Genomic DNA, 26,091 nt, shown 5'->3' on the forward strand with positions numbered 1-26,091 from the left:
CCTCATTTATCGCTGTACTATTCTTTTTTATAACTATGGACCTATTTTTCTAACATCGGAAATTCTGTTGGGGACCGAAAGCTTATGTTGATTTTGATGTCCAAAGAAATTAAATGATACTGCTGTTAATCAGACTACAGATTATGAAAGTATATGAAATGGCAATCAGTGATTGATGGAGACGTATGACTAAAATGTATATCTTTTTCATTCCTTTAATTTCACCGTTGAATGATTAATTTCTCATTTCACTCTTGACAACAACACTTTGGTTTTTCTTGAGAAGTAGGCTTGACTACAATAATATCATCTCACTTAACAAACAAATTATTTACACGATCGAACAATTTCTGTTGTATAGTGCTATACAATGGGAGGAAAATGAGAGAGGATAGTAAAGTAAAGTTCACTCGAGCAAAAAGACGAAAGTAGAAATATAAGATGTGGTTTGAAAGTATTACTTGTATATAGATAAAATGTAATATGTTTGACTGAGATATCTTTACTATATGTCACATCAATATTATATTTGATACAATGCATAAAAATATCTATAAAATATACTTATATTGTTTGGTACAATGTATTAAAATTATATAAAGTTTATAATAATTACAATTAAAATTTGTATTACGTGTACCACCTACGGATGTGGTATACGGAATCCCTCAAATCAGTGTAATATTTTTAGACTTTTAATTTATAGAGGGCCGTGTGTGTCGTATTACTTCTTACCAAACAAGATATTAGGGTGTCATAGGTATATTATACACCCTAATCACCCGTAGTCCACTTTTTAAATTAGTATTATATAAAAATATTATTTTATTAAATTAACCTTATTTAATATTTCACTTAAATGTGAAAATGATGTGTGAAAATAAAGATATAAAAAAATAAAAATATAAAAATCAATATTTTTTATAAAAAGATTATACTACGTATGTATTTTTTTAATATGTGTGAAAAATAAAAATGGACTAAATTAACACAAATACTCTTGTGCAATCGGTTGTCAGAATGACACTACTTTAACATACAAATGACACTTGAAGATCTTTAAGTGTCATTTATATGTTGAAGAAGTGTCATTTAGAAATCAATTGTACGGTGCAATCGATTGCACGGGAGAGTGCCTCATAAATTAATAGGATGTAATGAGTATAATTTAGTGTTTGAAGAATTATATTTCCCATCCAGTTCAAAAAGAAATCAAAAGAAGAAATCAGTCCATCCATCAAAACAAATACTAGTATTAAACTAACCTATATTGGCATTCATCAAAATAAATATATTAGTTTGTAGTACTATTTTTATCTATTTATTGCTATAATCTAAATAAACACCTGTGATATTTGTTTTCTCAAGGGTATTTATGGCAACATACTAATATTTTCTTTTCTTTTGCTTATGGTAATTGGGTTCACACTGATTCGTGCAAGTGGAATGCTAAAAAGGACAGCAGCATCCTTTAATCCCTTTTGACCTTTTGCTCGAAACGATTTCACAAATCTAGCTTAGGGCCTTATCTTTGCTTTTACACGTTAATTTTATACTTACACTCTTCGTCCGTAAAAAATCTCATTTTTATTAATTTTGACATTCGTGAAAAATATCACTTTCTTTTTTGAAACATGGTTTTACGTTTCTTCATTATTATTTATTTCTTACAAATTTCATCCCTTATTCAACTCTTCTTTTAATACATAAAAATTACCAAAATTTTTATTAAAATTCATGTCCAACCAAAATTACGTACTTTTGACGAACGGAGAAAGTATTCTCTCAGTCTCAATTTACAAAAACAGATTAAGTTAAATAGAACAACTTAAAAACAAATATAAACCAAATCAAGTGGAATGAATAAAATATATCTTTGTGTGATTTAATTAGAGAGGTCAAAATAAATGGGCCAGGCCAGCCCGGCCTGCCCACCAAGCTTTTGGAACTTATCAGATTGGGTCGGGCCACATCAAAAATTGAGCGGGTTGCAATTTCTGAAGCTCATTCCAATCCCGTCTGGGTCATCGAGCTGGGAGGCGTAACCCACCCATTAATTTTTTTTTAAAAAAAAACCTTTTTCTTTTTTACAAAATGATGAAAAATTAAATAAATTAAATCGAATAACGTTAATCTACAACAACAATTATAAATAAAACAAAAATCTAAAATAATACTACATATTAGTTATTTTAATTTAATTACAATTCAAAGATGTCAATAGTTTGAGTTGCATCCATTGTTATAAAATTAAACAAACTCAAAATTAATGGAATTGTATTCAAATAAAAAAAACACCCGTTTTTGAATTACAAATTTAGCAAAATAAATATTCACATTCCATAATACACTAATTAAAGTCTATTTTAAAGAGGGGCTAACTCACAGTAACTGAAAAGTTTTACTTTAACTACTTTTTTTGCCCACAATTTAAAAAAAAAGTTTTAATAGGATAAAAATGGTATCTACTCATTTTGAAAGCTAATTTTTTTTAAAATGTTTCACTTTTTACAAAATATATTCATTATATATTTAAGATTTTTTTTACCTTTATGTCGAGTATTAGTGCATTTATTACTAATGCTCGACTTGCAGAGGTCGAGCACGTATAACATTAATGTATTTACCACGCTCGATAGGTTCAACTCGCAATGATCGAGCATTAGTGCATTTATCATTAATGCTCAACATGCTAACTCGCATAGGTCAAGCATGTGTGATTTGAATAATATAGAACAATAAGATGAAATTTCGAATCTATTATGTAAGGGCAATTTTATCATTTGACTCAATTCAAGTTCAAAATGAATAATTTTTACAATTTTTTTTAATAAATATTTTTTCCTTTTTTATCTTTAGAAGTGAGTAAGAGCTACCATTAACCCTTTTTATATTGCAATTTATAAAATGCAGTTGTAACATATTTTAATTTATTTGAACTTCCAAAGTTTGAAAACAATTCCAAAAAATGCTGTCATTATATTGATTCAATCGATATTTGACCGATTAACAATTTAAAAAAACAAATATATCAAATATTAGATACAAATATTACATTGATAGTATTTTTTTTTTGTAAATCGATATTTTAATACATTTCGATCAAATATAGACGCAAATTCAAATTAAATTTCGATAAAAATAGTACATAACGGGCCAATTTTGAGAGGCCCATTTTGTTTTCAAATGAGCTAACCGAATCCATATTCGGGCTGACTAGTTATAAGAAAATTCAAACCCCTGACCACAAGCGATCTAGGGTTTTTCAGTTTCGCTGCCACTGCAGTCTGCACCTTCAACTGAAGTTCTCCCAGAAAACATGGTAAAATTATGTTATTAATCTTAATTACTGTCAATTTTTAAACTTTTGTTTTACATGGAGAAGGATGTGAAAATTGTGAAAGTGAATTTGCCGATGCGAAAATCCTGTTGTTGCTACTGTTAGATGATGAATGCGCGATGTTATCGGTTTTTGTATTAATTTATTCTTAAAAGTTAAAATTTGGTGAAATTAGATGTTCAATTATGACCATTGCTTGAGATTTTTTATTTTTATTTTCCGTGCGATTTATTATATATGAATTTACAATGTTGTTTGAAGGTTTTCTGAATTTGCGCCATTTATTTCCGTTGAAATATTGAAATGAGGATGGAAATTTTGGTGCAAATGCTGTGCATAGGCTACTCACATATATGTATGCCCAAATTTATAATTTCGATTTATTATCTATGAATTTGCGCAATTTATTTCCGTTGAAATATTGAAATGAGGATGGAATTTTTTGGTGCAATGTATGCCCAAATTTATAAATGATTTGTGGAATTTGATACGCTCTATCAGTAATGGGACATCGAAAAGTGAATACAAAGAAAGGAGTCTCACGGAAAATTTCATGTAAATCCACTTTGAGTTAGGGCAATACATCGAATTCTCACAACTCAATACAGATAGAGTTCCTTTTACTTTTTGATATTAACCTACTGTTGAATGAACTATGAGTATTTGAGATGAGAACATAGATGTGTGTGGCTACTCACACATATAGATGCATGATAAGTAATGGGGAATTGAAAAGCCGACAGAAATAATGAGTTCATGGACTCATGGTCTATTTTATGTAAATCCATATCGAGTTGGGTGATATGCTGAAATTTTATTTATATACAGATAATCTACGTCTGAGTTGTTATTATCCTACTTTTGGTTTTCATTAAAAAAAAAAATTGTGTATGTTAAATTTGGATTCATCTTGAATTGAGATGTTCTGTAAGTACTGTTTTAGGATAGGTAACTAAATTCTTTTTCTGTGTTTCTGCGAGGAACTGAAATGTTTGGAAGCAACAGATGTGTTATTGCTCTTTTATCTTTGTCCATAATTATTTTAGTCAAACTAATTTATGTTTATTGAACCTGTTTGTGTCTTCCAGCCTAAGCAAATCCATGAGATCAAGGACTTCCTTCTCACTGCTCGAAGGAAGGACGCACGGTCTGTGAAAATTAAGAGGAGCAAGGATGTCGTGAAGTTCAAGGTTCGGTGCTCCAAGTATCTTTACACACTCTGTGTGTTTGACTCTGAGAAGGCCGAGAAGCTGAAGCAATCCCTCCCACCAGGTACCCCTGCTATCTCTAGTCTTTTCCAAACTTCCATACGATTGATATTTATATGTTATAGGTGAGCTCTTTGATACTTTTTGTCACTACATATTTCAATCTAGTATAAAAAAACTATAAATGAATCTTGCAGAGTTTGCAGGTTGATCATATTTGTAATTGTGTTCTCACTTGGTGTGGAGAATATGTTGCTCTCCGTTTCGTTTAGCATTTATATTTCTTGATATGCTTGTCGAATTTTGATGGTTGGTGTTTCGTTTAGCATTTTTATTTGTAGATATTCTTTTCAAATTTTATGGTTGGCTTAGCATCTGACAAAATCGTTTTTTGATAGGTTTGAGCGTGCAGGACCTGTAGAAGCCAGTGGCGGATGTTTACTATAGTCAGATGTTGGCTTTTCTTGATTTCTGCATTGTTCTCCTTTTGAATCATTTGGTTGTTATTTTGAATTGATATTGAAGCCATGGATTTGTATGGGCTCAATTTTGAGGAGTTAGTTATCAATTGAATTCATCTCTGTGGATCTCCCTCTCTACATTGATGTTTTGCATTTCGTTCTAATTAATGTGTTGTCTCACTGGTCCTGCAAGACTACGTATATTCGGATTCATAAAATAACAAATGACATTGGTTAGTATGTTGAATTTGGATATAGTTACAATTTTATTTCTTGAATAATTCGTTTCTGTACAAAGTCTTGAACATTAAAAATGCGGTTAGCAATTCTACTACACAAGATTCGTATTGAATGGGTTGACCCGGTGGAGCTCATGCAACTCGTTACTCTTTGGGCATAATGGATTGAAGGCCCAACTAATTCTTTTATTTTTAATTTTTTTTTTTCCAGTGAAGCGCGCATTAAAATGGGGAATCACTCATTTGGTAGTAATAGCAAATTTCTTTCTATTAATGGATTGAGTCATTTCAAATGGGATAATTCAAAATAAAAAAAATAAGACATTTTAAATGGGACGGATGAAGTATATTTGATTAATTTCATAAAATTTCGGTCTCACTTCATCTAACCTATTTCTTTTTGGTACAGTTATTTAGAAAAGAAAAAATATACTCCCTCCGTTCTATTTTAAATGTTTCATTATTTTTTGGCAAAGATGGATATAAGGAGAGAGAATATTTTGCCAAAAAAAAATGAGACATTTGTAAATATTTATTATAATTAAAATTAATTATTCAAAAAGAAAATAAGCGAAATCAAATGAGATGACAAAAAAAAAAGTAGATCAAATCAAGAAATTGCGAAACTATAAAATTGATTATTAAATTTCATTAAAATGGACAACTTTCTCTCATCCGAAGCCGAATTTGTCTCATTATTCTGAAGTTTGAACGCTGCTTTGTTTCGGCGCTGATTTTCCTTGATTTTCTCCATAAATTTTCTCATGTAAATCCTTTTCTTTTATTCCTTTTGAGTTAATATAAATGGAGAAGATTATATTGCATTTTAATTGTTAATAAAATTATTAGATAATTTGAATTGAAACTTTAAAAGATACAAAAAAAAATAAATTGGTATATAAGTATAACATTATAATATCAAAGTTGATCGGAATTAATTTGCTTGATCATTTGATTTTTAAAATTCGAACGCTGTGGTCTAATGGAAAATAAATATATTGGAATTTTCTTGTTTTATTGAAGTCTTACCACTCTAACCTCCATCGTGTATAAGATATTGGCATCACGTTCTCCTTTCATAGCATAATTCTTGAGAATATGCATTTATATAATCATATTAAAGATTGAAAATTAATATTTGATTCTCCATCTTAAAAACATAAATTTTAACTATTTTTATAATTTTAAATTGTACAACTAAGGGGCGGGCAAAACAATTCTCATAAAATCGGTATTACAATCTATACCAAATTACTTGATGAGTTGTTTTGCTATCCCGGATCAAATTTGCCAGAGACTCAATAGTATTGCCGCTAGTTTCTTCTGGGGCCAAAAAGATGAGGAAAGACGGATTCACTGGAGAAGTTGGAAGAAGCTATGTCGGCCGAAGTTTGAAGGGGGGATGGGCTTTAGAGATCTTCAGATTTTTAATAGAGCTCTATTAGCAAAGCAGGTGTGGAGGATTCTCGTTTGTGATAACTCTTTACTCGCTCGCTCTCTTAAGGCTAGATACTTTCCAAGAACAGATATACTTCAAGCGAGCAATGCTCATAAACCATCTTTTGTATGGAAAAGTTTGCTCGTCGGGCGTGATTTGTTAGTGGAAGGAATAGCCTGGAAAGTTGGCAATGGAAGTAGTATCAGAATTGGGATGGATGCTTGGATCCCGGATGGGAAGGGAGGATTCCATGCAGCGGCCGTCGAAGAGAGATTTCGGGCGACTAGGGTGGCGGATCTGGTCCAGGAGGATTCTAGCAGTTGGGACTCGGCAAGGCTCGAGGAGATGTTTGAATCGAAAGATAGATGGACGATCAGCTCACAACTGAGGGCAAATCCGAATGAGCCAGATACTCCCTTTTGGCCTCATGGAAAGTTCAATTCATACTCGGTTAAGAGCGGCTACTGGTTGGCAGTTAATCTCTTAAGACGGAATGAACCATCATCTTCAGAATCTCATAGCAGTTTATGGAAATGGATTTGGAACCTTAATGTGATCCCCAAAGTTAAGATTTTCTTGTGGAAATGTGTCGTGGAGGCTCTTCCCACTAATATGGCGTTAAAGAGCAGAGGAGTGGATATTGATCCTAAATGCAGGAGGTGTGGCTTGAAGGATGAATATATGGAACACTCCCTCCGGGATTGTGGGTGGGTAAAAGCTCTTTGGGAGATGTCCCCGCTGCGATTACAACCTCTTGAGAGTGAGGACCCTTGCCCGATTATTGTTTGGTTTGAGAAAATTAAAGAAATACGACAAACCGAGGTGCATGCGATGTTTGCTGCGATCACTTGGTCGATTTGGTATGCGAGGAATTTACTGGTTTTTCAAGGGAAGGAATTGACTCATGGTGACTGCCTTCATGTTGCCCAAAGAGCTATTTGGACAACGACACCGGTTTGCTCTCCAACTCAATCGCATCCTCCTCGGTTGATGGTGAGCAGAGATGGGCAGATGAAGGTTTCTTGCGACGCGGCTTTACGAGATGGAAAGGGTTCTGGTTTCGGGTGTGTTTTACATAATGTTGATGATGTCTTTTTGGGCTGCCGTTATGGGTTCCGATCAGGTGCTTACACTTGTTTGGAAGGTGAAGCAATGGCGGTGTTTGAAGGAATTCAGTTGTGTGTGGAGCAGGGGATTAGGGATGTCATCATTGAAACTGATAACCAAACTCTTTTCTGGATGCTTCATAAAAGGGATTCTGATCTTTCCTATTTGGGGGACACTTTGAAGAAAATTTTTGAGGTGGTGGATACCATTCCTTTGGTGGCTTTCAGTTGGACTCCTCGTGAAGGGAATGCAATGGCTGATAGAATCGCTAGTTTTGCTATTGATAATTCTGTTTTACCTGTTTCCTCATTCTCTTTGCCTGCTGTACTGAACTCTCTTTTGGTGGAGTAATATATTTCCTTTGGGTTCTCAAAAAAAAAAAAAAAAAATATTGATGGACCGAATCGGATTGAGCGTGTGAGTTGGTCGTGGATTCAAGTGATACTTTTGGTACTAATGTTATATTTTGTGCCAAAAATACCAAATTGTTTAGAACAAAAACATATCAAGTAATTTGGTACTTTTGATACTAATACTGTCATTTGTGCCAAAAGTACCAAATTAATTGGTACAGTATTTATTATTATTTTTTCTTTTTTCTGTTGGTACTTTTGACACTAATATTCTCATTTGTTTTAAATAATTTGGTACTTTTGGCACAAATTATAACATTATTGTCAAAAGTACCAAATTACTTAGTAGTTTTTGTTTTGTTTTTTTGTTGATACTTTTGGAACAAATTATAACATTAGTGTCGAAAGTACCACCCGAACCCGCGCGCCCAACCCGATTCGGTCAGCCAAAATTAAAGGCAAGCAATACAGTTTGAAATTACAAAAAATAATCAAAATTTGTGTTTTAAAGATGAATGATCAAATATTGAGTTTTATTACTTAATGTGACTATCTCAAAAGTTGGCTCATAATTCTTTATTAATAATACAAAAATGCGATATACTTGTCAATTGGATTAACTACAAATTAAATCTCAACCTGTTGTTCTTATTGAAAATTACACTAAACTTTTATAATGCTTCAATAAAATTTAAAGGGGTTAAGTATCAGATTCCCTCCTGTCGATGACGTCCCTATCGCGTACAAGACCCTATAGTCAGGGTCAAAGCTGCTTACTACCTCAACGTGGTAAAATCGCACCAAATACCCCCCGCTACTTAACGGACGTTAACACCGTTAGAATTTTTTTTTTATTATTTTTAATTATGACCCGGTCCAACTCCTTCCTCCCCAACTCCTCTGACCCGATCCGCATTCTCTCTCGCATCTGGACTAGGGTTTGGCAGAAACTTGCGTCGCCTAGGGTTTCTCTCCCTAGCACGGCGCCGCCGCACACCATTCCACAGTCCGACGTCGGCTGAAATAGGCCTCAGAGTGAAAACTCTCTGCAACTCTGCCTGAGAACCCATTGCATTTTCTCTTTCATTGTCGCAACCAACAACATCAGTCCTCTCTCGCCGGAGATGCTGCTCGCTCAACCGCCGCCACTACATGCCCCTTTACATCACGTCCGTCTCCGATCCGCCGCCGGAAGTGTCATCGGCTTAGGCCAGCGCAACAAGCCTGCGAGCTTGAATCTGTGGCGACTGTGCCTGAAAAAGTAACATCCCCGTCGCCACCGCGATTCAATGCCCCACCCGCTTGAGCGCGCTGGCCGCCATAGTGCCTGCCGGAGGCACAACAGTGCTTGCGCGGATTCCGGTTCTGGGCACTTGTTGCCCGGAAAAACTGAACCACCATTGAGAGAGAGAGAGTTGGGGCCCACCATAATTAAAAATAAAAATATATATATATTTTTTCTAACGGTGTTAACGTCCGTTAAGTAGCGGGAGGGTGTTTGGTGCGATTTTGCCACGTTGAGGTAGTAAGCAGCTTTGACCCTGACTATAGGGTCCTGTACGCGATAGGGACGCCATCGGTAGGGGAGAATCTGATACTTAACCCTATTTAAAAATATCGTCTTGCAGTAAAACATCTCTCGTAATATTTTGCACGAGTTTTGTTTGAGATTTAGTTGTCCAAGTACTTTTATAAGTTAAAATTGATTGGGAATTTTTGAAGCTTATTATTTAAATTATCATTAATATTTATATCGCGTACAATGCACGTGAAACGATTTTATACTTTTATATTTACATAAACAACTCAATTATTATATTTATAAATATAATAAAAAAATTAATTTTAAATGAATATATTTGAATTGAATATTAAAAAAAATATAAAAATAAAGAAGAATTCACAATAATAAAAATTGACATTATCAAAAGGTAAAAATAAATAAGTTAAAAATAAAAATAAAAATAAAAAATAATTAAAATATAAATATGTATTAAAAAAAGATGAGAGAAGAGAGATATGTTTTTAAAATTTTAATCTTTAAATAAATATAACTTTTACATTTTAAATTAAATATTTACATAAAATATATCAAATTAAAGCTTTTAGTGTGATCTTTAATTTGGTATGCATATTAAATATTTTATAACTTGCCAAATTTCACAATTTTAGAAAGAAATAATAAAAAAAAAAGAAAAAGAAAAGGGAAATAAAAAGAAAAAAAAACATAATTTACAAATAACTTTTAATTTTACTATAACTATAAAATTGACATTTAATTTTGAAAATTGATTTTAAATTAAAATCTTGGGTTTTTAATATACTCCTATATAGATTTTATAATGTGAATTTTGTCAACTAAATTTCACCTCATTTTCATTTCAGTCCTCCAAACACTAATGGGAGTTGGGCGGTAAAAGTAATATCTTGATAATTATGGGACCAAAATACAGTATCTTAGTAGTTTGAACATAGTGGAATATGCTTCTTCATGTGGTGGCCGCTGGCTGCTGCAACTTCTCCATCGTCCAACACCAATTACATTAACTACTTCCAACTGCAAAAAACCCGAAACCGGATAGTGAATTGGGTCATAATCCGATCTAACCGACAATGCTGCGGGACTACTGCTGCTGCTGCAAGTCCAGTATCACCGACACCAACGACGTCGTCTCCGACCGCGATCCGGTTGTCCTGGTCTCGGGTATAGCCGGGTCAATCCTCAACTCCAAGAAGAAGAAATCCGGGTTCGAGACCCGGGTTTGGGTCCGGCTTTTGCTGGCCAATTTGGAGTTCAAGAAGAAGCTCTGGTCCATGTACAATCCTGAAACAGGTTCTTTTCATTCATTTGTTTGGGAAACTTTCATTTGGGCTTCGTTTTTTCTTTGCTTTTCTATGAAAAGTTTCAGACTTTTTATATTTTAGCTCTTCTTTTATTTGAATATTTTTGTGAATGTGTAGGGTATACTGAGACATTGGATGATAGTACTGAGATAGTTGTGCCTCAAGATGATTATGGGCTTTATGCTATTGATATTTTAGACCCTTCTCTTGTAAGCTTTTATTTATTTATTTAAGCCTTTTGTTCATTGTTAAAATTCCCTGCATTATTGGTTACTTTATTGTGACTGTTTATGTGGTGCTTTGGTATATTGTTGTTGTTTCAGTTCTTATACTTGATTTTTTTTTTTTTTTTTTGAGACGGAAGTTCTTATACTTGATTTGATTGTTCATTTATCGACCATCCTTTTGATGCTATTGTTTTTAGCTGGTTTGATCAATTTTAAGATAAGTCTGTATCCTTGCAAGTGTAACTAGGCTACTCAGTGTATGTTTAGTCATCCCCACTCAAGGTACATTCGCGTGTCTAGCATCTATGGAAGTGTGACTGCAGATGGAGCAAGAGCGTAGTTTTAGTGGAAAAAATGGTATGAAATTATGAATGACGTGATGAGTATGTATCACTGTGCTAAACGGGCAGCTCCGGTTGGTAATTGTTATTCCCTTGGAGCTTCAGATATCTAGTGAACATGTGCTACACTTGAGTTACAACTATTAAGCTGATATCTAAAGAATATATTTCAATATTTGAAACCCATTCTTTTGTCTTGCATTTTTGGCTGCTTCATTGTGACTGTTTATGTAGTGCTTTAGCATAGTATAGTTTTTCTGCTCCATTGTCTTGAGCTATTTACTTTATTTCATTTGTCGACTATCTTTGCTTTGGGATGTGACTTTAGATGGCTAACATATATTGTGATTCATTTTTTTTTTTGAGGAAAATATATTGTGATTCATTAAAGATGATATTGTTATCTTTTTCTCAAGTTAACAAATATGGTCCATGCAGTTTATGGCATATTCCAATTTTCTGTACATTTTTTTATGTTGCTGTAGTTTCTTCCCCTTTATTTAAAAGTGTGTCTAATATCATTCCTTTTTTGTGCCAGTTTGTAAAGCTTCTGCATTTGTCCGATCTGTATCATTTTCATGATATGATTGACATGCTTGTTGGATGTGGGTATAAGAAAGGAACAACATTGTTTGGGTATGGCTATGACTTTCGGCAAAGCAATAGGTAGTTTGTTCTTCTGTCAAACTTCTTAACTGTCTTTATTTACATTAAGTGCAAGTAGCCGATAGTTTGCTACTAACATATCCTTTATTTATAACCTCTTCATCCAGCAAATCCTTTGGACTGACACTAATTCAATATATTGCAGAATTAGCCAATTAATGGACGGCCTTAAAGAGAAGTTAGAGGCTGCTTATAAAGCTTCAGGGGGAAGGAAAGTCGATATAATTTCACACTCGATGGGTGGATTGCTGGTCTCATGTTTTATATCTCTTCATAATGATGTACGTGAATTCATTTTTGGCTTACTGCATTTTTTTCTTGCTTTTCCTATTTTTCGTTTATGGGCTCCTAAATCATGTTCTGCATGTCTACATACACTTGCTTAAACTGTAAGCAAGTAATTGTTAATAATGATTTCTGAGCACTCATTTAATTTTTGTTGTCAAATATACTAGACTTCTCGCAGTACAAATATAGATAAAAGTGGTTGGATTGCTTTTTGGATAAAAATTCATATTAACATGTTTAGTAGTAACATTTTATTTAGTGTGCTTTGGATATTTTCTTTTCTTTTTAGCCTACTGGAAAAGGGAGATGAAGTTTATTCAGACGTTTTGTAGGAAATTTCTCATATCTATCATTTTGGTATCTCACTATGTACGACTTTGAACTATGTCTTTATCACTAGGTGCGTTTATAGTGATCTGATTATTGTTTCCCTTTGCATATGATTATATCTGGAAAAGGGAGATGAAGTTTATTCAGACGTGTTGTAGGAAATTTCTCATATCTGTCATTTTGGTATCTCACTATGTACGACTTTGAACTATGTCTTTATCACTAGGTGCGTTTATAGTGATCTGATTATTGTTTCCCTTTGCATATGATTATATGAAGGTCTAACCAGTTATCTAATTTTGAAACTGCAGATATTTGCCAAATATGTAAATAAGTGGATTACTATTGCCACTCCCTTCCAAGGTAGTATTGCTCAATCCTCTGCTAACTATGCTATTTCTTAGTCTTTGCTATTATGGATAGTGCGATCAACGCTACCAAACCGGACATCATATGATCTGTGCAATTCTCTAATGTAGAGACTCACAAAGCTGACATACTAAAACTAATAAATAAGTGGTGCTTTAGTTGTAAAGTAGATTTCTATTTGCTTTGGCTGGCCAAACAAGTCTACAAAGTCTGAGTTATTTGTGAACAGGTGCACCAGGATGCATCAATGATTCTTTACTTACTGGACTGCAGTTTGTCGAAGGCTTTGAAAGTTTCTTTTTCGTGTCAAGGTGGTCCATGCATCAACTGGTAATCTATTAACTCGAATTACTACCTCTAAGAGGATTTTATACCTTCTGTCTGTGTATGTGTGTATGACTGTGTGTATATTCAGATTTCAAATATATAAGCTTATGCCTAACATTGCAAATAACCTAGAAAGAAGTTGCATTTGCTTGTTTGAAGTTATACTATTTATCAGTAGAATTTCATATATTCTATTTTCATGCTATGAGATTATGTCTCTGATTTTAAGCAAAAACATTTCTATCAGACAACATTGTTGTATTTCCTTCTTTCTGACTGTTTTCCGCATTCTTCGTCTTGCTAAACTCTTGAACACTTATGGTGCATGCTTTAGCTGGTTGAGTGCCCATCTATCTATGAGATGTTGCCGAACCCCTATTTCAATTGGAAGAAGCAACCCGAGATTCAAGTATGGAGGAAGCACTCTAATGGCGAGGGAACTTCCGTTGAGCTGGAATCCTATCGCTCTAACGGATGCATTACTCTTTTTGAAGAGGCATTAAAGAACAACGAGGTATTTTCTTGTGTTTTCATCTCATCGGTAACCAATTGAATAACATATCTTTGCTTTTGTTCTACATGATCGGTCGTGTATTCAAACTAGTGTCTATTGTTTTCATGAGTAGTGTTTTTTAAAGTTTTGTTGATCTTTGTGAGCTTGGTTTCACCGTACAGTTGGATTATGATGGAGAAACAATAGCCCTTCCTTTCAACTTTGAGATCCTTAAATGGGCAACTGGCACCCGGGAAGTCCTTGATCAAACTCAACTTCCTCAGGGGGTTCGCTTCTACAACATCTACGGAATATCTGTCGACACACCTTTTGATGTTTGGTAGGATCTCTACGTAGTTGATGAATTTCATTGAAGTGCCACCACACTCTGAAACGGCATGCTTTGAAATATTGTCTCTGTCTCTTTCGCAGCTATGGTTCAGAGTCTTCTCCAATTGGTGAGGCATCCGAGATATGCCACACCCTGGTGAGCAACGCGAACCTATCAAGTTATCAGCGGAGCTGCTTCTAACATACATATATACACAATTGTGGCATCATCTTAAGTATTTATGTTTCTATCTATTTCAGCCAGAATACTCTTACGTAGATGGTGATGGGACCGTCCCCTCTGAGTCAGCATTCGTACGAAATCTCTCTCTCTCTCTCTCTCTCTCTCTCTCTCTAATGATATGATATGATTAATATGTGGTGTGCAGGCAGACAATTTTGATGCAGTGGAGAGGGTGGGAGTATGTGCGAGTCACCGGGGACTTCTGAGCGATGAGAATGTGTTGGAGCTTATCCAGAAGTGGTTGGGAGTTTCTCCGGTGGTGTCGAGTCATAGTCAGAGTCACACATCCAAGGTGATGATGGATACGTATTAATGGCTTAGGATACAATCTTGTATATATACGTAATTCATATTTCTGCACATCACATTATATGTATCTTTGTGTCTCAGATGTGCCAACATATGCTTACCCCATAAAACTAGCTAAATTCGCCATTTTTGTTTGCTTCAACCATGTGAATTCACTCTCTCTCTGTCTCTCTCTCATAAGCACACAAGTAATATTACTAAATGGAGTAGTATATATATTTATATTAACTCAAAGCACGAAGTTGGGAGTACACGTATAGTTTTGAGACGGTTGCATGCACATACATATGATGTATGGATTTGTGTGTGTGATTTGGGATATTCGAGGAAAAGAGGGCTTCAATAATACTTATGTTTCCGTGCGATTGTCACCAAGTTCAAGAACTGGATTTTGTTTCATGTTCCACACTTTGATCTTTCATATCTTCCTCTTTCTCATTTGTAAGTCCTTGGATTTCTTTCATAAGTACTAATTTGTTCATTTTTTTTAATTATGTTATGAAATAGAAGATGTGGAACTGTGGAAGTAAGATACTGGGGTTAATTATAATAATGAGTGAATGTATGAAAATTTCCACTTTGTTATAATAAAAATCAAAATTGTCCACTCACATAAAAATTTAAAAATTAGTCATTTTTATGCAAAAATATAAAAAATTTACCCGTAACATTATGATTCAGTAAAATTTATCTCTCACACAACCTTTTTTCTCTCTCTCAACACTTTGACGCAAGGTCTTCTCTCTCTCTGCTCTCATCTATCTTAAATATCTCATGCAATCTCTGAAATTGTGGACACCACCTCCTCCAGCGAGATTTGCTGCCATCGTCGCCATGCGCTTTGATCTCTCTCTCTCTCTAGTTTCCTCCTTATCTCTCCCTCTTCTAGTCTTCCACGGCCGGGCAGCACTTGGCAGCGCCGCCGCCGCACCTCCTACTACATTCTCTTCGCCTGACGGCCTCGATCTGATCAGAATTTGCATGACTATTGATTTTTATCATCCTATGAGATTCTTGGCAGAAAGTAAACTCTGGACCTGGGTTCCATCACTTCAAATGTTGTCCCAGTGAAACACTAACAACCTTTGACTCATGCATACTAATTTCTTTAAGATTTTCATAATGTAATCTTTCTGGAGTAACTATAAATCTATAATATACCCCATTTTTTTTTCTATTTCTTATGATATCCATGCCAAAGATCCTTCTTGCATTTCCTAGCGTCTTCATCTCAAATTTGGAATGCAGCTCATTTTCAAGCTTATCAATCTCTTCTTAGTTGTTACTTGCGATGAACATGTCATCTACATGTAAAAGTAGATAGTATAATGTAGAAACTTATTTTTCTTTGATATAAACACAACTATCATATTTATATTTTAAATAATGTTGGTCTCGAGTGAGTGCATATTGGGGTATGAAAGGAGGAAACATACACTAATTATGATTTTTTCGATTCTTGAAATAAGATATAAGTTGTAAATTAGCAAAAATTATGATGCTTTGTTTAGATCCCAAAACCCCTAAAACTAATGGTGATATGCCAAAACTCTATCTTGTAGACTGTAGCTCATATGTTAAGGAGCGTGCTTTTGATGTTTACTAGATATTTGGTGAGTGAGCTGATGGATCAGTCGGATAGTCTTCAAGGTCAGTTGAAGAACCGAAGTGTTCTTCAAGTACTAGGAGATCAACTTATAGTAAATCAGTTGATGACATCAAACTGAAGATTGTGCCCAACTAATCCAAATGAGCCACATAAGTCCTAAAGTCATGAAATGGAAAAGCAGAGTCAACTTACGAGGCGTGACAAAGTGAATAAGAGATTTAATGCTACAGATTTGGCATTAAATGAGTATCTTGCTTTTCTAGAAAAAAGTACATTCTAGTTCAATGATTTTGGAGATGCACCTACATCGCCAATGTACGGATGCGCAGAATCTAACACAGTCTTCCGTTGTGTCAAACTGGAATATTTTTGAAGCCAACGTTCGAGGATTTGAAGAGGTTCACTCCAACGAAAATATTCAAGCTTTCGTCTATAAGTACCATGAGGCATTCAACGGAGTGACTGCCTGAAATGCGCCAATTTGATTCTTCAAGTGATCAAGCCTTCAAGCTTTCGCCCACATGATTACAACGTATTTCTAAAGGAGGGAGTCTACAGTAAAAGGAAAAAAAAAACTCTAATATGAAATTACAAGCTTAGTCTTTTCAGATCACGAGTATATACATTCCCTTAGGTGTATGGGCAACCAAATTATATTTCCTAAGCCTAGATTCGAGCACACTCCCTACTCATTGTGCTTATTAGTCGGAAAATCACCTTTTATACTCCATCACACCTCCAGCTTAAGATCAATGTCAGAGTAGAATAAGGATGTTCAGAGAGTAAACACCAAATTGTAAGACTAACTGAAATTTGAAAATCAGAGATTAAGCCGCAGGTTGTAAGACGGAATGAAATATGATAGGCATCCATCGATTGCAATCCACGTAAGTTGCAATGGGTCACTTTCATGATACAAAGTGAAGTATCGACTGGTCTAGGACTTGGTTGATAGGCAAACTTGCAACTCCGTAACAAGGAATTTTGAAGATAGTGAATTCCTCTAAAATAAAGGGAAAGTGGATGTACGAGATTGTTCGGAACTGTTCGCTATTTATTAACACACCGCAAGTGCACAGGTGAAATTGTGTACAGTAGCAAGTAAGATCGTATTCCACAGAGACTGATTATAATTAATTACTATCCTAAATTATTTTTCTCTATCTGAAAAACAAATAAGGTTGGTATGGTTTTTAAGCAATAAAAATAAAATAAACTGAAAGGAAAAATAAATCAAGTTGTAGTAAATAAATTGATGGAAATAAAATATCCCAAGGCAAAGGTTTCAACAGATTCAGATAATCCAACAAATTCAATTCAATAAGCCAAGATAAATTTTCCTAAGACAGTCTCAATTCTAGTCTATACCACTCCAGTGGCATACAAACCGTTGATTACATGCAAGGCTACCGTCATCTGATCACTCTTAAACATGCAACTCCAAATAGTCCTTAGGATTAATCCTCACACTTATCTCAAGTTTTCTCACTAATATTGACAAGTATGTTTTATGTTCTTAGTTCAGATAATAATTATCATATCCCGATATCAAACTAAAATAAAAGGTTATGCAAAATTGGTGATCAGACAATCAAGCAATCAATAAGCACAAGAACATAAAAATGATAAATAAATTTTGATAAATTGAATTGTCAAAGTCAGAAATCCAAATCCGTTTACTTCCTAAGCCCTAGGATAAAACATACTAGCCACACATAAACATATGAACTAGCAATGAAAAATCAAGAATAAAATAAATCATCCAATGTTAAAACCCGTAAAGTTGTGATGAATTTTCAATTCTTGCTTTCAATCTTCAAGTCTTACGTCTCTTAAAGTTCTCCAAGTGTAAATATAAGCAAAGGTGAAGTCTCGGGTCTTTTCTTGAAGCTTGCAAGGGGTACTTATAGGTCAGGGTGTCAAATAGAGTACAGAGCTCAAAAATACTGATAAAAGCCCAAATTCCACAAAACGGGGAGAAAATAGAGGATTTGGTGACGGGCTCAGAAATTGGCGATCGCCGTTCCGATCGTCGTTTTTCACTATTGCGCGCGACATTCGTATTTAGGCCATATATTTCTCGTCTGAACTACGATTTACGATCTGTTTGCGCTCACGAACTTGTATCGAGATGATGTATAACTTGTATTTCAGGTTATTCTTCCAAATTCTGCTTCATTATTTTTGAAAATTCGCTCAAACAACAAAGAAGTAACAAGTTCTTGACATTAACCCAATATTCACTCAAATAAACCATCAAACACACAAAATCCTCGCAACTAAGAATCAAATATGACACACCAAGAGGCAAAAATGCATGTTTATCAGGAACCACTACAAACTGATTGCATACTGACTTTCTGCACTTACATTCAGTACTGCTTATTTGCTTATCTTAGCTGTATACTGACCAATCATTCATTGCAATCAGCATCATCATAGAAAACAGATTTCAACTTTTGATCTTAAACTGAATACTGATTAAGCTAAAAAGTTGACTAAGAAAGATTTTGTAAAGCGAGTAACTTAACCACCACATTCCGCACAAGTCAGTTATTTATCAAACTGATCAACTTTCGAGCAGTGAATATGATCGCTAATTGTGCTCACAATTAGAACATGCTTATCTGTATATCAGTCAATGTAAAATTGGTTAAACCGATCTGCATCAAACCAGTTGACTCATCATCAACTGGTCATATTCAGAACACAACAGACAACACTATGAAAGCAAACAAAAGTTTATAACTGGTGTATTTCCCATACACCAGTACGCACTCGCATGAGATTATCACCTTATTGCAGTATTTATTGATTTTTGGGCATATATACAGTAAAATTCGGGTATTTGAAAAACTCATATCTTTATCTAATTGAATTTTTTTGATACAATAACATATCTATGTAGAAATTTCAATATATTTTAAATTTGATACTCTTTCCGTCCTAATAATCATGACCTGTTTCTTTTCGACAAAGGTATTAAGGAGAGTCATATTAAGAGAAAAGTAGTATGCATGTCCCATAACACCACGCCTCCACTTCCTCTGCAATTCTCAAACACCACGCCTCCACTTCCTCTACAATTCTCAAATACAACCAACCTCAAACACTATATCAAACTAAAAGCAACAAGCAATAAATTCAACTAAATTTCTAGCGAGAACTAGGGTGTCACTCATAACACTACCTCAAACACTACCAAATTTCGAGTCAGGCAAGACCTAATTTCTAGCGAGAATAATGGAGGAGAAGAGGGGAGGCAGTGGAGGAGAAAGAGCCGATTATGGAGAGAGAGAGAGAGGTGCCCTAATTAGGATAGAGAATAAGTTAATAGGTATATATAGTTGGATTAAGTGAATGCTACACATATCTTAATTATTACCTAAAATAGACAACTTAAAAAAAAAGCTATTGTTATTGGGACAGATGAAATATTTTACAGTAATATTTTTCGATACAATAAATATGGTATACCAATTTTTTTAATATATTTCTCCTACCTAATGATGCGAGTCTTGAAAAAGTTAAAGATAAATCTTAAATAGCATTATAAAATGGTTTTTTTTTTGTTTTTTTTTTTAAGAAAAAAAACACTAACAAATTGAAGTAATTTAATTCTTAGTTCCACCAATTATTAGTGGCATGCCAAATTGAGAATAAAAACTAGCCTACCACAACACTTGGCACTCTCACCAAGTTTTTACTTTATAAATTCTAGTTAATGACACGCAGCCATTCTTTTCTATAAGAATATTATGATGTCGCCTTGGCTCTGCGATGTCAAATTAAAATATATGAAGTTACTGACATATTTGGTATTACTTTTAAGACTTTCATAAGAATAATAGTATCTTTAAGTATAATAAGAATAGTAATAGTTCCTTAATTGGGAAGTGACAACAAGATCTTCTACTTAGATTTTTAATGGTCTATCGTCTATTTTAATGAAATAACATTACACATGGCCTGATGATAATCCAACTATTAGAACATCACATAGATAAGATTGTAAGAACGTATAAGGATTTACATCATGTGGCACTACTTTTCAACCGAATTGCAAAAATAAATATTACTCCACGATATTTAAAATATGTTAAAAAAATCAACTTTCAGAACAGTTGCAAATGCGATATGAGATTTTTTTTAAAAAAACTTTAAATAAACGAAATAGACCGCCATAATTTGTCCTCACATATATTTGTATTTGTTTGGCAAAATGGTTAGACAAGAACAAAATCATCTCGCTCTTACATATCATATTTGTGACGTTCTTTTGATAAATTATACCATTTCACAAATTAACCCAAAATATCGGATCATAAACAATCGTTGGCGTTTAAATACATCAATTTTGAGTATTATAATTTTGCACATAAATTTTAAAAAGAGTAAAAAATATATAAATTATAATGTTATTATAATTTTGCCACAAATTCAATTTTTACTCAAATTAAATTTGACATGACAAATCTTAATGTCGACGCGTACTCGTCGGATGTTTTAAAAAATGACATCGTATTGGATATCTCTAAAAGATATAATATAAGATATCTGTAAATCTGAAATCGTAGGGTTTTTGTAGAGTTCGAATGTCTAAAAATTGAATTTGTGATAAAATTGCTACAAAATTAAAGTTCATGTATATTTTTACTCCTTTCAAAATTCATGTGCAAAACCAAACTACCCCAAAAGTTGGTGTATTTAGACCCTAATAACCCGATCACAAAATATAATTAGGGAGATTTTCTTTAATACACAATTTTTAAAAATTGTGTACTAAAAATATTCACTTTTTTATTTTGCTACACTTCATATTCATCTTAATTTTTTTGATATTTTTTTTGAAAAAGATGAATTAATTGTCACATAAAAGACAATTATGGTGATTAACGTTATGATTGGTACTATAATTCCTTTTCTTTTGTCATTGTTGGGTTCCGGAGGGGTACTGAACTGGTGTAGGGGGAATACACCAGTGGACTATTTACAAATTGAAAGCTGAAATCAGTTTCTAAACTAAAACTGAAGTGATCAGTGTGAGTAAGATCAGTTTGAAAATGAGTTAAGACTGATATTGATAATGATTCAGTATATTAACTTCAGTATGAAGAACTAGTCTACAAACTGAAGTTCAGATAGGGTTTCAGTCTTATCAGTTTTCGAATCAAAGAAGTGTTAGAAATCCTACTGATAGTCCTTAGACTGATTAGTTGGACTGATAACAGTTGAGCGGAAGCAATTTTAATAAATAACCTTTAGTGAATCAGATTATCAGTTTTAGGGTTTATCCTTTAGATTATCAATTTTCAGTTTAAGTAGGGTCTGTGCACAGATAGAAACTGAAATACTGAAAGCAGTATACAACACACTGCACAACAAACTTTACAACTGAAACACTCGTTTCAGTGCCAGCAACCGTTGGACTTCTCTTCCTTAGCTTACTGGTGCTAAGTAAACTACACGTCTAGCTTGCGGGTGCTAAACAATCTAGTATTCGGACAAATGTCTCGAATACTTCTCTCAAACTCTCTTTTCTCTCTCTTTGAAAACGGTTTGTTTTTCCAACTAAAATTACAAAGAATAGGCTCTCTGTAATCAATTTCTAGGCTTTGAATAAGGAAAGTATATGCCTAGAAGTTCTAAGAGAATGTATGTAAGGACTAATATAGTTACAGTAGTAGGTATTCTCTTTTTCGATTCAAACTTGAATGTAGTGAAATAGTTTGACTCTTAAGTTCGACAGAGCTTCGGCTTTGTGCGTTGAATCGGTGAAAAATGAGGTTGATCCTTGAGCTCTATTAATAGGCAACGTCTGGAGAATAGATCCGTTGGAGGAGGTCCTTCTTCATTTTCTGTCGTAGTGACTCAGTTTTGAATCTAGCTCAGGTTCTCAGTCTTCGGTCTCCTTAAACTAAAAGTAGATACCGTCATTGCTTTCATAGGAGATGGTGTTGCAGAATAAAGCAACACGAAATGGGAAATTCTGCACTCTGAAGGACAATTATGCATATCTCCGCATTAAATGTAGCTTGTACTGATAGTCTGCAGCTTAGTTTCCATGTGGCTATGCTTGAACTAAGTGAAACATTCTTAAACTGGAGAATCAGTCCGTATCAGGAATCAATCTGAGGTTTCTACTGATACTCTACTTCAGTATCAGTCAGTGCTTTAACTGTCGTGGCGTACATCAGTGTTTCCCTAACACTGGTACTTTAGTGAGAGTCCTTCAGTTGAGTCAGCAGTCTTGATTCAGTTGGTCTTCAGTATTTAGATCTTCAGTCTTCCGAACTTCAGACTTCGGTACTTCAGTCTTCAGTCTAACTAGGAAATGAACTCTAAAACATGAGTTCAGAAAAGCTCTAGTCTAATGAAGAATAAACTAAGTGTTTTGGGATCATTAAAACCAAGGGTATGATATTTCAATTAATTTCCCAACAGTCATATATTAATGCATGTGTGCGAGTGTGAATGCCTTCAAAGGTTTCCAGCTTTGAAGTTTACGCTCCACAAATTTCCGCCTATTTCTTCATCATATTATAGAGGTTTCGGCTATTTAAGTTTCTACCCATTCCTTCTTTAGCATATTTAAGTTTATGTCTATTTCTTCTTTAAACTAGTATTAAGAAATTTGAAAATAATAAATTTATGCAGCCACATTATAGTCACCCAAAAACTAGTTTAACAAAGAAAAATTTGATTGATTTTATTTATTTTAAAAATAATAATAAGATTTAATTATTTTACTATAAAATTTAACAAAGGAACAATATAATAAATAATTAAATTTTATTTTTATTTTTAAAAATAATTAAATAAATTTTAAAAAATTCCATTTAATTAATTTGTGAATGGCCGTTTAGCATACTCGTTTGAAATGTTAAATACTCCCTCCGTCCACAAAAAATATGTCACAATTTTCTTTTTCGTCCGTCCACAAAAAATATGTCACATCCATTTTTAATAGTAGGGTCCACATCATTCCACTCACATTTAAAGTGGGACCTACTTCACTACCAATTTCACTCGCATTTTATTAAAATTTGTGCCGAAAGTAAAGTGACATATTTTTTATGGACGGAGGGAGTAGTTATCAATTTGGTTTGTGTGTGTAAGACCACTCACATCGGTGACACTCATGTGAGTGTCACCACAAAAGACAAACAACTGCATTTACAAAATTAAATGGAAATTGGAGCAATTAACGTGACTTTGGGCGGTTCACCGCCTTTGAGGCGTGAGAAAGTCATGCACATGTGGCACCCTTTCATTGGGTGCCACTTAATTAAATATATAATTTTAAATACTATTTTTTAATAGTTTATTGTAATATAAAAAAATTAAAAATTAGGAAAAAAATTCTATATATAGACTTCCAATTTTTTTCATCAACACCACTTCAATATCCTTATTTTCTCATCAATCTTTCAATATCCTTATTTTCTATCTTCATTTTTTCTTCATTTTGAAGCCATGGATCCAAACGACCCCAATTATTATTCAAATTTTGGATCTTTTTTTCACCCTCAAAATTTTTCAAATCCAGAAGATGTTCAAAATTCTCAGTACTACGAGAATTCTCAATTTTCTCCACACCTCAACCAAATTTCTACCCCTCACGAACATCCCATTTCACAAAATATCTCTCGGAATTTATTCCAATATCTCTCGGAATTTATTTAAAAATTATTGTGACTAATATAAAGAATAAAAATAAAACAAAATAAAAAAGATAAAGGTCATGTGAGTGTCACTAATGGGAGTAGATTTAAGATAAATGTTGTGTTGTGTATGTGGAAGAGAGAGAAATAAATATTTTAATTGAAGGTTGGGTTGAAGGAAAGTCACTGATGGGGATAGCCTAAGGCTAGAAAGGTACAAGAGTGGTTCCAATAATGGTCAAAAGGTAAGTAAATAGAGTGAGATTCGTGGCATGAGTATGATTATATTACCGAGAACTTAAATTAATACTACTACTACTACTTTTTTTTTTTTAATCTTTTGTTTTTACTGAGGGTGGGGGAGGTGGCCGACTCTAGCTACCTTTGATTTAAATTATCTTACTGTCTTCAACGGTCAAACTTAGCTGTGATTTAACTTTGCAATCTTCGAGATACATCTCTCTCTGTCTCTCATTATAAAATTATCCATTTGCGTGTTTTATAGGTTATAGTAAAATAAAATAAAATTTACAAATTGTTGTTCGTATAGTGATTGTGAATTTTATCGGTTGATCCGTAAAGTCTCATTCTCCCATTGAGGTAAGGTAAATATAGAGAGGTTGTCACATATAGATTAGAATATATTTAATTTACTATAATTATAAGTTTTCATATTCTTCCCGCTTCATTTTTGTAATTCGATGCACAAATTTTAATTACCGTTCAAACTATGTTTCGTTTTCAAGTATATTGATGTGATTGTTGATCAACTAAAAAATAAAAAGTACGTAATTAATATTCTCAAATTGGACTATTTATAATTAATATAAATTAATGCACATTTATAACATAATAACCAAATACATTTAAATTTATGGATACGCGAAAGTAGAGATGAAACACAAAGCATCCGATGTACACGTTAAATAGTAAATACCATTTCGTGTAAATACGCACTAAACAACTTGTTGATAGAGAATAAATTAAATATGATTTATTAGTGAGTAGTTAATTAATTAGGACATAGACCCTTCAGACAAGGGTTAATGTCATGATACAGATAGGCACATTTACGCATATATAAGTCTTTTATAGTACTCCATTATTTATTACTCTTCACTTTTGTTTTCTACCATATGCTGCATGCGCTGCTCAACCCCCTCCCTCCCCCCAACATGGTGTTGCGACACGTGTTAAATTTTTATAGATATTATAAATATTTGGATTATTGGCCCATAAATACAGCAAATTTGGACCAATAATAGTTTTTAACATGAATCTTAACAATATCAAAAAATACACCAATTTATTGATCATAATAATTTTAACATAAATATTATTTCTGGTCAAATTAAGGCTAACTTAGATGAATTAACTCTGAAATTTGAATAAATTAACTCTAAAATTAACGATATGAATTAAATCTAAATATAACTCTAAAATTTTTATTTTTTGGAACGACCTTAGCAACAAATAGAATGAAATTTCATACTTTCCATATTTGCCAACAATAATAGTGTCTTTTGTCCTAGGATTCACAATTGACCTCAACTTCGACATCATCAGCTTAATATCTTTTCAATTTAAACTGAAAAATATTTATATTTTTTGAAGAAACGACGATATTGAGATGATGTGTCCACGATGTCATTTTTATAAACATTCGGATTGTTCACAATCGACATCTCAACATGCCACATCAATTCAATTTGGGTGAAAATCGAACTCGTGCTACAGTTATAATTAATAAATCGATATATTTTTTACAATTTTTAAAATTGGTATTAAAAATAAAAATTAATTCAAAGTTGATATATTTATGCACCAATAAACTTCAATATATTTTGCCCATAAAAAACGCATAACAATTAAATAGTCGAAGCATATAAAGAAATTCTTAAAAG

General features: G+C 33.4%; 2 protein-coding genes across 3 annotated transcripts; both read left to right on the top strand.

Annotated features, from left to right (window-relative positions):
* The first annotated feature begins 3,147 nt into the window (after positions 1 to 3,147).
* On the top strand, positions 3,148 to 5,173 carry LOC131001878 (60S ribosomal protein L38). Its single transcript, XM_057928510.1, has 3 exons — positions 3,148 to 3,322; positions 4,429 to 4,612; positions 4,947 to 5,173. Exons 1-3 carry the CDS (start codon positions 3,320 to 3,322, stop codon positions 4,967 to 4,969), a joined length of 210 nt encoding a protein of 69 aa, XP_057784493.1. The 5' UTR covers positions 3,148 to 3,319; the 3' UTR covers positions 4,970 to 5,173.
* A 5,440-nt stretch (positions 5,174 to 10,613) lies between these two features.
* LOC131001869 (phospholipase A(1) LCAT3) lies at positions 10,614 to 15,056 on the top strand. 2 transcript variants are annotated; one of them, XM_057928498.1, is made up of 11 exons: positions 10,614 to 10,979; positions 11,108 to 11,199; positions 12,097 to 12,224; positions 12,370 to 12,505; positions 13,154 to 13,205; positions 13,441 to 13,541; positions 13,873 to 14,052; positions 14,214 to 14,371; positions 14,464 to 14,518; positions 14,623 to 14,676; positions 14,751 to 15,056. In XM_057928498.1, exons 1-11 carry the CDS (start codon positions 10,760 to 10,762, stop codon positions 14,916 to 14,918), a joined length of 1,344 nt encoding a protein of 447 aa, XP_057784481.1. In that variant the 5' UTR covers positions 10,614 to 10,759; the 3' UTR covers positions 14,919 to 15,056. The 2 variants fall into 2 exon arrangements, with proteins under 2 accessions (XP_057784481.1, XP_057784482.1); XM_057928499.1 differs by having other exon boundaries at positions 14,755 to 15,056.
* Positions 15,057 to 26,091: the final 11,035 nt, after the last annotated feature.

Source organism: Salvia miltiorrhiza, chromosome 8 (genome assembly GCF_028751815.1).
Source record: "Salvia miltiorrhiza cultivar Shanhuang (shh) chromosome 8, IMPLAD_Smil_shh, whole genome shotgun sequence".
Taxonomy (NCBI): domain Eukaryota; kingdom Viridiplantae; phylum Streptophyta; class Magnoliopsida; order Lamiales; family Lamiaceae; genus Salvia; species Salvia miltiorrhiza.